At 38.9% G+C, this 12,806-nt stretch overlaps 1 protein-coding gene across 5 annotated transcripts in view; it reads right to left on the bottom strand.

The window, feature by feature from the left end:
• The window catches only part of OGDH (oxoglutarate dehydrogenase), a 114,113-nt gene extending 104,459 nt beyond the window's left edge, over positions 1–9,654 (bottom strand). For 3 of the 5 annotated variants that reach the window (XM_070765544.1, XM_070765542.1, XM_070765546.1), the window contains exons 1-2: positions 9,556–9,647; positions 1,762–2,013 (exon numbers count right to left, since the gene is read on the bottom strand). In XM_070765544.1, coding sequence (XP_070621645.1) covers positions 1,762–1,986 — 225 coding nt within the window. In that variant the 5' untranslated portion in view covers positions 1,987–2,013; positions 9,556–9,647. Of the gene's footprint in view, positions 1–1,761; positions 2,014–7,952; positions 7,973–9,555 lie in introns of those variants that run through there. The other 2 variants (XM_070765547.1, XM_070765543.1) reach the window with 2 other exon arrangements.
• Between the last annotated feature and the right edge of the window lie 3,152 nt (positions 9,655–12,806).

Genomic DNA, 12,806 nt, shown 5'->3' with positions numbered 1-12,806 from the left:
TTCTCTCCTCGCCGGCTCAGAGTACCTCTTTTTTTTCGTTTTAAGCCTTAAAGTTTTGAATTTTTTTTTACTCATATCCCCTCACCTTCTTCCTTCGGCAGTGACTGTCCTCCTCTTCTTCCTCTGCCTCCTCCCACCCAAATTTCGAGCTTTTATTTCTTTCCTAATGGGTTTGCACGCATTATTTGCTTTTACATTGATTCCTACGGGAAAAATTACAAACTTTTCTACTTAAGAACCTAGTCATGGAACGGATAAAGTTAAGTAGAGGTACCACTGTACTATAATTTAGGTAGCATAGAAATGTGTATATCAGATTTTATTTGCAAATTATTCCATTTTTAAAGAATTTCTCATTATAAAAAAAATCCAAAATAGAATATTTGAACCTGCACTTTTATAAATATGAACCCCTCCCCTCCAAAAAATAGAGGAAAAAATCAAGTTGTACTTTCAGAATACTTCCCTACTGAATAGAGACACCTTAATTTCTACAGCACTTTATGGGCTTTTATAAATGGTGTATATTCTGAAAAAAGAAATTCAAATTATGATGCCTAGTAAGTAGCAAAATTGTTTTACGATGCTTCATTTTTCAGTGACAGTTGGTAAAATATGGAATCAGTGAAAAAAATACTGGTACTTTTCAATAGGCCAATAGCAGTCAATGTAATCAGCCAACCAAGTTTGTGTTGTTCTCCATTTCTCCTAAATTGTCCATAGTATTTAAGTGCTTCAGACCAAAAGTTACTGTAGTGCTTATCCATAAACTATCTCTAACATGAATTCTATCTTTATCTCTATTTCCCTTTTGCTCTGTCATTATCTTTGAAATTACATGTTGAATTAGCCAGTTTTACAATAGGTCAGTGGACCTGATTACTATGCCATAAATGTATGACCTTCAAACAAGTCGCCAAGTTTTTATTCACTCTTATCTCATGAGGCAGGGACTACTTTCTCTAAGAAAAGTTTAGAGAATCTATTGGTGTTGCAACTAACTTGAGCTATGAACAGAAACTCAAAGTTCAAATATGTAATGATTACCAATTAAATTCAATGTTCTATTCCAGCCCAATTCTTTCTGATGGCCATATTTAGCTGTTCAATTCAAAGGATTTCTTGCTCAAAGCAGTAACCAATACTAATGAATACTCTATTATATAGTTTTGAAACAGAGCAATAGAAAAATAAGACTATTATGCATCTCATAATGTAGTTTTATCCTCTGGTATGTTGTGACGTATAGAAATAATGTTAGCACAAATAATGTTAGTCTACAACTAAATAATCTCAACCTTTGCAAACTGTACCTTGCACTAGTTCTTGAATTTGGTTTGAAATAATAAAATACAATAGTATAAAGAGTCATTATATAACAGCACAAACAGTTTAGAATATAAACAGTACAAATGCTTTACTCCAATCCATAATCCATCTCTATTACTTCAGAAGCAAAGATCCACAGACATTTTGTGATTCCTCAGATAATAATAAAGGGAAATTGCTCTTTTTGGTATCCTTGATGAAATTAGAATTCTTCAGAAGATGATCACAAACTTCTATAATTTTTTCCGATGTTGCCTTTCTTATTAGTTCTGTGCTGTGTTGACCATGTTTCTGTAGAACTGGAATAAACTGAAAGATTCCAGCATCATCTTCAAGGTGGAGTTTCTGCTATGACCAACTATACTTACCTGAAAATGTTTAGCCTTAAACCATGGGTACCAAATGCGTTATTCTAGGGAGGCTACTCCTTACCTTATGTACACTTTTGGGATTTTCCAACCAAGCATAGTACATTTCCTCCACATAATTTGAACTAGTCCCACTCAAAAATGGCTCAGCAGCAACAGGTGCGCTGTAGCACCTGATCTGTTGAAACGTCCTTGGTGCTGTTGCTGGTTTGTTTTGAAAAACTGTCTTAACAGTCTGTGAGGCAGTCAATGGCCTTAGTTTATTAGCACAAGTCCTTAAGTGAAACATTTTTGTCCTGCAGCAACAGACAGCTTCCTGTTGGGGGGAAAATGAAAATCAGAGTCAGCAATTAAATAGAAGTATACAGACTATTAAATTAATTAAGTGTTCACCACAGATTATGGCAATTTATATTTAGAGTCTTTCACTATTCATATGGAAAATACTGTATAAGAGATGTGGTGGATCTGATTAAGAATCCCTCTAGTTCATGCCGTTTCCATTACAGATTTAGAAATCAAAGAACTAAAAAAATATGAGGTGAATTATATAGCTTGTATTGTCTACTCCTAATGGTAGAACTACTTTCCATCTATCCTATAATTTAGCTGATGATACAACTCTTATCCCAAAAGGTTCCACTAACATAAATAATAGTTTCCAGACAGCAGTCTCTATCTACCATCTGTTCACACTTATGAGCCGGGGTGGCGCAGCAGGTAGAGTGCTGTACTGCAGGCCACTGAAGCTGACTTGTAGATCTGAAGGTCAGCGGTTCAAATCTCATCACTGGCTCAAGGTTGACTCAGCCTTCCATCCTTCCGAGGTGGGTAAAATGAGGACCCGGATTATGGGGGCAATAGCCTAGCTCTGTTAAAAAAGTGCTATTGCTAACATGTTGTAAGCTGCCCTGAGTCTAAGGAGAAGGGCGGCATAAAAATTGAATAAATAAATAAATACTGTAAATCCAGGTTTTTCCCATGAACTCTTAATTAATCCATTCACTATTTCAATGCTGCCATATGCTAAATAAATAATAACTGTTTCAATGCTAACTTTCCCTTCATACATAGTTTTTGCACATCAACAAAGTTATGAGAGTGTGACAATTTGAACACCTGAATTTTCTCTAGTACAATATTCTAAAAAGCAGTTGCTTATAATTAGGTTTAAAATAATTTTCCTTAATAATTCCTTTGCATTAGCCTCAAAATAAATTTAAATTAAGAGGTGACTGTCATACAATACAAGACAGCTTGAGGAATTCCAACATAAAACAATGTCCAAAAGAGTAGTAGTGTTGTCAGTTCTTCATAAAAACAGTAACAGTCTTAGGACTCCTTAAAAGATAACTCAGTTTATTGTCTATATCTTAATGGCTCATGGTCCATTTCATTGGAGGAAATATCAGTTATTATATATACTGCTTAAAAAAATAAAGGGAACACTTAAACAACAGAATATAACTCCAAGTAAATCAAAATGCTGTGAAATCAAACTGTCCACTTAGGAAGCAACACTGATTAACAATCAATTTCATTTTGTTGTCAGCACATTCAACTTTGTACAGAACCAAGCATTCAATGAGAATATTTCATTCATTCAGATCTAGGATGCGTTATTTGAGTGTTCCCTTTATTTTTTTGAACAGTGTATTATATTATTCACTCACCCCTGCACTGATTATGCTAGGAGGGAAGGTCAGTAATCATAGCATCCTGATTTCAGTAATGTGGATTCAATTAAAAAATGATGCTTCAGTTCATCTGGGACTATGAAAATAGTTCCTGTTTAAAAAATATTTAAAACACCCGAATAGCTTTGAAATTGTAAACTATGTTGGGAAAATTTGCAAATATTTTAAAGAGGTATTATGTTTATGCTCCTGCATTATCCAAAGAACACATTTTGAAACTCAATTCAAAACTCTGATCATTACTAATAAACAAACTATACCAAAAATTATAAACTACCCAAAATTACTTGTTTCTAGTTACTATAAAGTATTTATTAGACTTAAAATACAGGGGGTGGACAAAGAAATGGAAACACTTGACTTTTTGGCATCATAATGTTTGAACATGTTCAAATCAATCAAAACTTGACATATTTTAATATTTTTTTGTTTTTTTAAAAAAATTCTGTTATTTGATGTTTCTTTAAACTACCTTTTTTTTTAACAGAAATTTAAGGAACTTGGTTATAGCCTTCTAGAAATGGCAGACCTCTCAGACTTTCAAAGAGGCCAAATTGTTGGTGCTCGAATGGCAGGCGCTAGTGTAACAGAAAGTGCCCAAATGTTTGGCATTTCAAGAGGTAATGTCTCAAAAGTAATGACTGCTTTTGAAAGAGAAGGGAAAACGTCCTCAGCCAAGCACAGGTCTGGTCGAAAGTCTAAGTTGTCTGAGAGAGACCGTCGGACTCTAAAGCAAATTATTAGAGTGGATCGCATGACCACAGCTCCTAAAATCACTGCAGAGCTCAATAGACACATACAGAACCCAGTTTCCACAAAAACTGTTCGAAAGGAGCGTCACAAATCTGGATTCCACGGAAGAGCTGCAATTAGAAAACCTCTGCTCTCAAAGACAAATGTTTCAAAGCATTTAGAGTGGTGTAGAAACCACCAGAAATGGTCCCTCAAGCAGTGGCAAAATGTGATTTTCTCTGATGAATCGTTTACCCTTTTTCCGACCTCCGGCCATGTTTATGTCTGGAGACAGCCAAAAGAATCATTTCATCCAGACTGCCTTCTCCCAATCATCAAACATGGTGGGGGGTTCAGCGATGATCTGTGGTGCTATTTCTTGGAAACCCGCTGGGCCAATGATTTCCCTTCATGGAAGAATTAACAGCCATCACTATTTAGGAACCAAATTCATTCTATGGTTCAAGAACTGATTCCAGAGGGGGATGCCATCTTTCAAGATGATAATGCACCAATCTATAGAGCAAGGAGTGTTAAAGAATGGCACGAGAAACATTCTAATGAAGTTCAGCATCTCATCTGGCCACCACAATCACCAGACCTCAACATTATTGAGCATTTATGGTTGATTTTAGAGATTCAAGTAAGAAGTCGATTTCCACCACCATCGTCTCTAAAAGAACTGGAGGGTGCTTTAACTGAATAATGGGCTAAAATTTCTTTGGAAACAATTCCCAATTTGTATGAATCAATACCTCGGAGAATTGAGGCTGTATTTGCCGCAAAAGGTGGACCAACACCATAGTAAAATATATTTTGATGATTTTTCAAGATTTTTCCGGTTTTTTGTCCACCCCCTGTAGTTCATAGTGTCAGGGTTCCTATGTTGCCTATGGCAACTCAAGAGCAGGTCAGGGATACTTTGGGAGTTGATACATAGTTTATGATAGATTTTAACTTGACTATAAATTTTAAATGAAGTTCACTATAAAAATATTCTGATTCTTTAAAACTCATTGTTTTACCTAAATCAATTATTTTACAATATTCATTTCTTAATCATCTATTTAACTTAAAAGTGTTTCACAAATATTAAACTAATCAAGACTATTTAAATTATTTATTTGTTTATTCAATTTTTATGCCACCCTTCTCCTTAGACTCAGCGCATTAACCCCCATAACAGAGCCAGCGCATTGCCCCCATAATCCGGGTCCTCATTTTACCCACCTCAGAAGGATGGAAGCCTGAGTCAACCTTGAGCTGGTGATGAGATTTGAACCGCTGACCTACAGATCTACAGTCAGCTTCAGTGGCCTGCAGTACAACACTCTACCTGCTGCGCCACCCTGGGCTTTTCCATTTAAATTATTAAACTATTGAACACTGAATGCTTTAGTTTCCCTTCAGATAATAGTTTTATGTTTATTTTAAATATTTCCTTGGGACCCATTGATAAGTACAGATATACAGTATCCAAACAATATAAGGTGCTTTCCAATCATTATCTTACTTCTTACTGTGTTTCCCCGAAAATAAGACCACCTTATATTTTTTTGAACCCTGAAATAAGTGCCTGGCTTTATTTCCATGCATTTAAAAGCCTGTGTAGTTATTATCAGAGGATGTCTTATTTTGGAGGAAACAGGTAGTAGGCAAGCTACTGTACCAGGCTCGTGAATATAATGTTTTAGACCATGTTCCTATTTTTAATAATCACATGGAAGCCTAATTTTACTAGTTTTCCAAACAAAAGTAAGCATGATTGTTCTGGAAATTAGAAAATAGAAGCTTTTATTTAAAGCAATATTTGAAAAATAAAAAGGAGGGTTTCTTGGCAAATTAATTTACCATCATCATCCATTAATGAGAAATAATTTTGTGGACTAACTTATCTGAACGGATACAATTAATACAAAAAAGGACTGTTATATTTGCATCTGCTCTATCCTTATACACTATTTTGCTCTGTAATTTGTCTGAAGAAGATGAATCTTTCTAATTTCATGGAGGAAATACCAACACAGTAGAGGTAAATGAGACCAATTGGGATAGAGGTCTTTAATAGATGTACAATAATACACTCTTGAACATCTTGATGTTACTTTTAATATGTGACAGAAAGCTGGGTGCAGGGAACCAGTTCTCATTCACTAACTCAGCTGAACCTTTTTCAAAATCCCTTTCCAAAGAAAAGGAACATTCAGCTGACTTTCATCCCACTCAGAATTTTTGTGGCTGAGTGGGAATCAGTCCTTTCTATTGAATATTATATACTACAGTGAAACCTAAGATACTTTTAAGACAATTTATACAGAGCCCGGGTGGCGCAGCAGGTAGAGTGCTGTACTGCAGGCCACTGAAGCTGACTATAGATCTGTAGGTCAGTGGTTCAAATCTCATCACCAGCTCAAGGTTGACTCAGCCTTCAATCCTTCTGAAATGGGTAAAATGAGAACCTGGATTGTGGAGGCAATATGCTGGCTCTGTTTTTTTTTAAAAAGTGCTATTGCTAACATGTTGTAAGCCGCCTTGAGTCTAAGAAGAAGGGCGGCATAAAAATTGAATAAATAAATAAATAAATACAGTAGTATGACATTTTAGTATCAAAATGTATGTTCAGAAGAGACAAACTATACTTCCTTAAGCTTCTTGTTTCAAAGAGATCTTCTTAGTTACAATATACAAATATCAATATTCATTTTTCCCTGGTTTAAATATCATGAGTAGAGTTAAAGAGAAGCATACTGCCTCTAGGTGATATTCAATATCACATTATATTCAACTGATAAGAGTGAATAGGATACATCCTGAGTAATCTGAATTACTTCACTAATAAAATGGTTTGGCTCAATGTCAGGCCATTTCGTATTTACACAAAAGAAAGAACAGTGAGACATGGAAAACTACCTCAATAGAAAGCATACAGTACAATTTACATGTCTATTTGTTTGAAAACTACACAAGAAATCTGCAGCTCAGTCATATGGCTTGTTGTTTCCAGAGCCAAGTTCTCATAAAAGGTCACTGCAAGCTTCCTTTACTATTATTTTAAAGAGATCACCAAACAACACAAGGACAAAGAGAAGCAACAACATTTTAAGCTCTGAATATAAAACAAGAAATACAATTGACAAGACTTCATCCAGTCTGATAAGAATCTATGCAAGTTTAATAACTATGATCTTATACCCAAAACAACAGACACTTACAATTTCCCTACACAGACATACATTTTAATGAGAGAAAATCTCATAGACATTTCTTTCCTTTCCAAGGGCATCTCAACTGAACACAGTCACCTTGGAGAAAAACACTGTATAGCTTTGTTTTTCCATGAGGTATAGTAACCAGACTGGCTATTTCTGTCATTTTTCATTCTTGTAACTGAACCAAAAGTAGAGTGGTTACCTCTTTATCTTTCTCCTGCAACATGTACCCAATAGTAAGTACCTGAGATATACTAACATTAATAGTATATCTGCTATTGGCTCAGCAAGCAAAATAATACTTTTATTGTCTTTAACTCATTTCTTATGTTCTAGGGCCCCTTCCAACACTTTGACTGAGTTCATGAAACATTATAAAAGTACCTTTATGAAACACAATTGCTATCTTCATATAACAAATAATATCACAAGCCATATTATTTAATGTGATGGCCTAATTCACATAATAGGCAAAGACAATGGATAAATTCCCATAGGAGGCTGAAGTACAAATTCTGCCAAAGGAATTTTAGTTGAGCACCATGTGTTATGCACAAAATAATAAATACTATGATACAGTGGTTAAGTTCTAACACAAATGGAAGAATTCAATTTACATGTTGTGGAGTGCCTTCAAGTCATCTGCTGACTGTCTGTAGTTTTCTTGGCAAGGATTTTCAGAAGATATTTACTATTGCCCCCCTCCTAGAGCTGAAAGAAAGTGGCTGGTCCAAAGTCATCCACAATTTCCCATTCTGGTGCCTTCACCAAAGTGGTTCTCTTATATCCATCAGTAATCATTAGAAGTAATATTTGGCTAGGCTCTAATGAACTTATTTTGTTTAAAGAATTCATTGATTCTTGCTAACCTGGTCAATATGCTGCTCTTTACATTTAAAAGTTTGAAACCCAAACATCTATGGGGGTATATCATGTTGCTATTCATTATAGAATATTCTTCTATAATAGGAATTTACATATACAGTAGTACCAATTTTACTAGTTTTTGGGTGCCAAAACTTTTAAAACATTTTTTATATTATTTCATTGTAAATGTCCCCCCAAATGTTTTTATTTCAAATGCTTCAATCTCTAACTTGAACTTCTTCCCTCCACTTGTCTGGCAAATGTGTACAGTAAAAATGAAAGGAAGTGGGAGAGAGTCAGGCATCCAGTATCTTTACGAGAATGCCAAATATTTTATTTGTTTTACAATATTTCAGACCTATCCCAATTTGTTAGGCTTTGATGTGTGGGTTTGATTTACATTTTGATTCACCTAACCACAATTTATTGAGTACATCACAACTTGCGGGATCCCCACAACATCCTAAACCAAAGACCAGGACTGACAATCCACAACAGTTCACATTAAGGACTAGAGACTAACTACAAAGATGGATGGCACACTGCATATATTCGGATCTCTACAAAGGCAGTAAGTGTTAAACAAGACTTCTGTAGCTCAGTGCTTGTCAAACCTGGCAATTTTAAGAAGTGTGGGCTTCCAACTTCCATTTGGGAAATTCTGAGAGTTGAAGTCTACCCCTCTTTAAAAGTTTCCAAGTTTAAGAAACACCACTGAAGGTCTCTGCTAGACATTTTGCAGCCCACACAGGAATAACTAAGTGTGTATAGTAAAACTTTTCTCTTTATCAAAAATCACTGTCAGTATTGCTGTTTCACCAAAGTGAGACTTCAGAGAGGTCTAATTACTGGCTTGGCCCTTCCTTCCTTCACTGCGACTTTTATTCAAAAGGAAAAGGACGGGCGGGTGGGGGTGGCTAACCCAGTCCTCCGTCCAGCAACGGACCCGCTTGAGAGGGTCCCGGGAAAGGAGCGCGGCCCGGTTCTTGCAAAGCCGGAAGAAACTGACTCAGCCAGCCAGCCGGCCGGCATTACTGTACTCCCAAGTAGGAAGGCGGGGGGGGGGGGGGAGAGAGTGCGGTGAAGGGGCAGAGCAAGCGAGCGAGTGCGAGCGGGGGGCGCATGCGCCAGAAAGTCGAGAAGGCGCGCGGGGTCTGACTGACTGCCTGTTCGCCCACCCATCCACCGTTCCATCCCGAGCGACGTCGCCTCAAGGACACGCCGGCCTGTAGGACCGCCCCAGCCCTCAGGAAGGGCGGCATCAGCTGTCGCCGTCCCGAAAGTTCCTCTGCGCCCGTGGATTTCGGGGGTCCCGCTTAGCGCCTCAGTCCCCTCGCCCCCACGGCCCGTTACCTGCCAGCGCCCCTTCGATGTTCTCCGCCGCCCCCCGCGCGCTCGACTTGACAGCGCCAACAGTGGGCTCCGCCTCTACCGCTCCCTACGTCATCACGCACGCAGACCAGCCCTAGAGCTAGAAAGGGAGAGAGAGGCCTCTTGGCCTGATCTTGCAAGGAGGTGGGGGTGGCGGTTAGCAAGGGAGACAACCTGGAGATCTTGGCGCGGAGGGTTCGTCGGAAAAGCCAGAAGAAACCTTTCCGGCGGCTGCGCTGTGGCTGAGAGACGTTAAGGGGGTTTCCATAAAGGCACCTGGAAGATGATGGTCAAATTTAATGGGTTAAATTTTACCCTATTCTCACTTTTGTGTATTTAGTAAAGTTCATTACATTGAAAACATACTTTTCAATAATTTCTGCTTGGGGCAGGACCGTTTTTCTGCCTCCCTTAAGATTTTCCCCATTTCTCATTTAGGGAAAATATTCTATCCAGCCTTTTTAAATATTTCCCAAAACATTTCATGGGGGGGGGGGTGTTTCCCACAGTCAGAATTATATTCCATAATGTAATAATAATAATGGGGGGGGGAAATACACGCCCTTGCAGTTTACAGCTTTGCTAAATTCCACAGCTGTAGAGGCGGAGGCAGTTTGAAAAACAAATATTTTCCCCAATTTGCAGAGGAAAACTATGTATATTTATGTTGATTTATTCAGAAAGTCCCGCTGCGCATCAGTGAGCTAGCTCTCTGAAAATGTATTCCTGCCAGGTTTTACTCCGCTTCTGTCCTTTCCTCGAGGTTGGTCAGGTGAAACTGTAGCAACCAGAAGACTCCTTAGTAAAACACAGCCATGAAAAGTGGAGAGAGATTTGCGTATACAGTGGTACCTCGAGATACGAGTTTAATTCGTTCCGGTCCTGGGCTCTTAAGTCGAGCAGCTCTTATCTCGAACGACTTTTCCCCATAGGAATTAATGTAAATAATTTTAATTGGTTCCAGCCCTCAAAAAACTCACAAAGTTAGTCTAAATTATGCAGAAAGACATGTTTTTAATGAAGAAATGTACATGTACATATAAATGAATAATGAAGTTTCTTTCACTTAACTTGTAAACTTTCTTAAACTTTTAAATTTACATATGTTCAACTTCTCTGCCACCCAATCCTGTAGGACAGAGGTCCCCAACCCTTTTTGCACCAGGGACCGGCTTTAAGCGATCAAGAGAGGAATGGGTGAATGAATGGACGGAGGGTGGGAAGGAAGGAAGGAAAGAGGGAAGGGACAGGAACAGAGGAAGGAAGCAAGGAAACTTATGAAAGGGGAGAGTAAGAGAGGAATGAGTGAAGGGAGGGAGGGAGGGAAGAAGGTGGGAAGGAGAAAGAAAAGAAGAAATAGAGGAAGGGAAGGTAAAAGAGAGAAAGAAAAAGAGCAAGAAAGAAAGAAAGAAAGGGGGAAGGGACAGGAACAGAGGAAGGAAGCAAGGAAACTTATGAAAGGGGAGAGTAAGAGAGGAATGAGTGAAGGGAGGGAGGGAGGGAAGAAGGTGGGAAGGAGAAAGAAAAGAAGAAATAGAGGAAGGGAAGGTAAAAGAGAGAAAGAAAAAGAGCAAGAAAGAAAGCTGCAAGCACCCCCCCGAGCCCCCCAGGCCGGCTGCAACCTTTTAAAACACGCGCGCCGCTTCGCAGCTGTCTCCTGAAGCCGAACGCGGAAGTTAGCGTTTGGCTTCAGGAGACAGCTCCTTGGCGCTTGTATCTCGAATTTGGGCTTGTAAGTAGAACAAAAATATCTCTCCCCTCCCAGCTCTTATCTCGAGTTGCTCTTAAGTAGAGCAGCTCTTATGTCGGGGTTCCACTGTACAGTATTGTGCGTCTCTTAATTTTTCTTGCAGAGGTAAATGATGGCTGGAATTTAAACCAAAGGTAGAATATTGATCTCCCTAAAGTGGCGGCATTTGAGTAGCGGGAGTCCCAAATCCAGATGAGCTGGGCTTCCAACTATCGCAATCCCCAATCTATGAATGGGATTTCTGGCATCTGATTGGGAAAGGCTGAAATATAGGGCACATTGTATATTACAACAGAGTGTACATGAGTACAGTACGATGTAACAGATGATGCATCTACTTCAGTGTTTCCCAACCTTGGCAACTTGAAAATATTTGGACTTCAACTCCCAGAATGCTGGGAGTTGCGAATGCTGGCTGGGGAATTCTGGGAGTTGAAGTCCAAATATCTTCCAAATTATTTGGGGGGGGGTGTACAATAAGGGGAGGAGAGGACTCACGCCCACTAGGTTCAAAATAACATGGCTTGTTGTTTCGTGCAAACGCAAAACACGGTGAAATCCAGCCTCTGGATTCAACCCAATGGAGCCATCTCGGGCCATTTCTTGAGGCTTGCCGCTTCCTCACTTGCCTTGCTCTGGGCAACAGCAACGGCAACTTCAGGAAGTCTTTGCCAGAGTCAGAGGGCTTGTCTGGTTTCGGAGTAGGAAACACCCGTCCGCCCCCTTGGCAAGCCTAGCCTGGTCTTGCGCGCCGCGGTTCCACATCGCACAGCAAGCCTCTTTTCCGTCTTCGGCGGCCTAGAGATGCACCGGGGCTGAGCGTAGCCAAACTTTGCTCAGCGTTGGGTGTGGATTTACTGTATTTGACTTAATTTCTTAGAAACAGAAAGGGCTCGTGAAAATTTAATGGCTCTTGTATACGGATATTCTTAGAGATATCGGTTATATAAATATATGTATCACGTATATTTGCAGTTAATATATTAACCTTGAAATCACTACTCTTGCCAGAAGGGAAAAAAAGATTAAATATACTCCGTGCAGTCAAAATCTCTAAACTTTCCGTTAGTCCTTCAGTAATAATAGGTGTGTTTCAATATAGCGAGAGGAAATTCTTTACAGTTGTATCTGATGAGATTACCTACCTGAAATATCTGCAAGAAAACAACCTTGTGTCAGAGAACACCAAGGATCTACAATCTTCCTTCTCCTAGTAAACTCCACTCTTAGCACCAACGGTAGTTGCGTTAATGAAATGTCTGCAAGAACAATAATCTAGCTCAGAGAGCACCAAGGGCCCAACACCATAGTTCAGCTCTGAACTACAACTGTTTTCTTCCATTTTTTAAACTCTTGTTTGTGGCTAGCATATTGAGAGGACAAAGCCAATTAGCTTATTCAAAGGAACCATGCTTTTAAAAAAAGGCATAATTTACATAGTGCCAACAGACCTTGTCTTAAAAATCTGGGTGACCTGGCATCA

Source organism: Erythrolamprus reginae, chromosome 12 (assembly GCF_031021105.1).
Source record: "Erythrolamprus reginae isolate rEryReg1 chromosome 12, rEryReg1.hap1, whole genome shotgun sequence".
Classification (NCBI taxonomy): domain Eukaryota; kingdom Metazoa; phylum Chordata; class Lepidosauria; order Squamata; family Dipsadidae; genus Erythrolamprus; species Erythrolamprus reginae.
The sequence above is the reverse complement of the archived record's forward strand: the minus strand, read 5'-3'. Positions and strand labels throughout refer to the sequence as shown.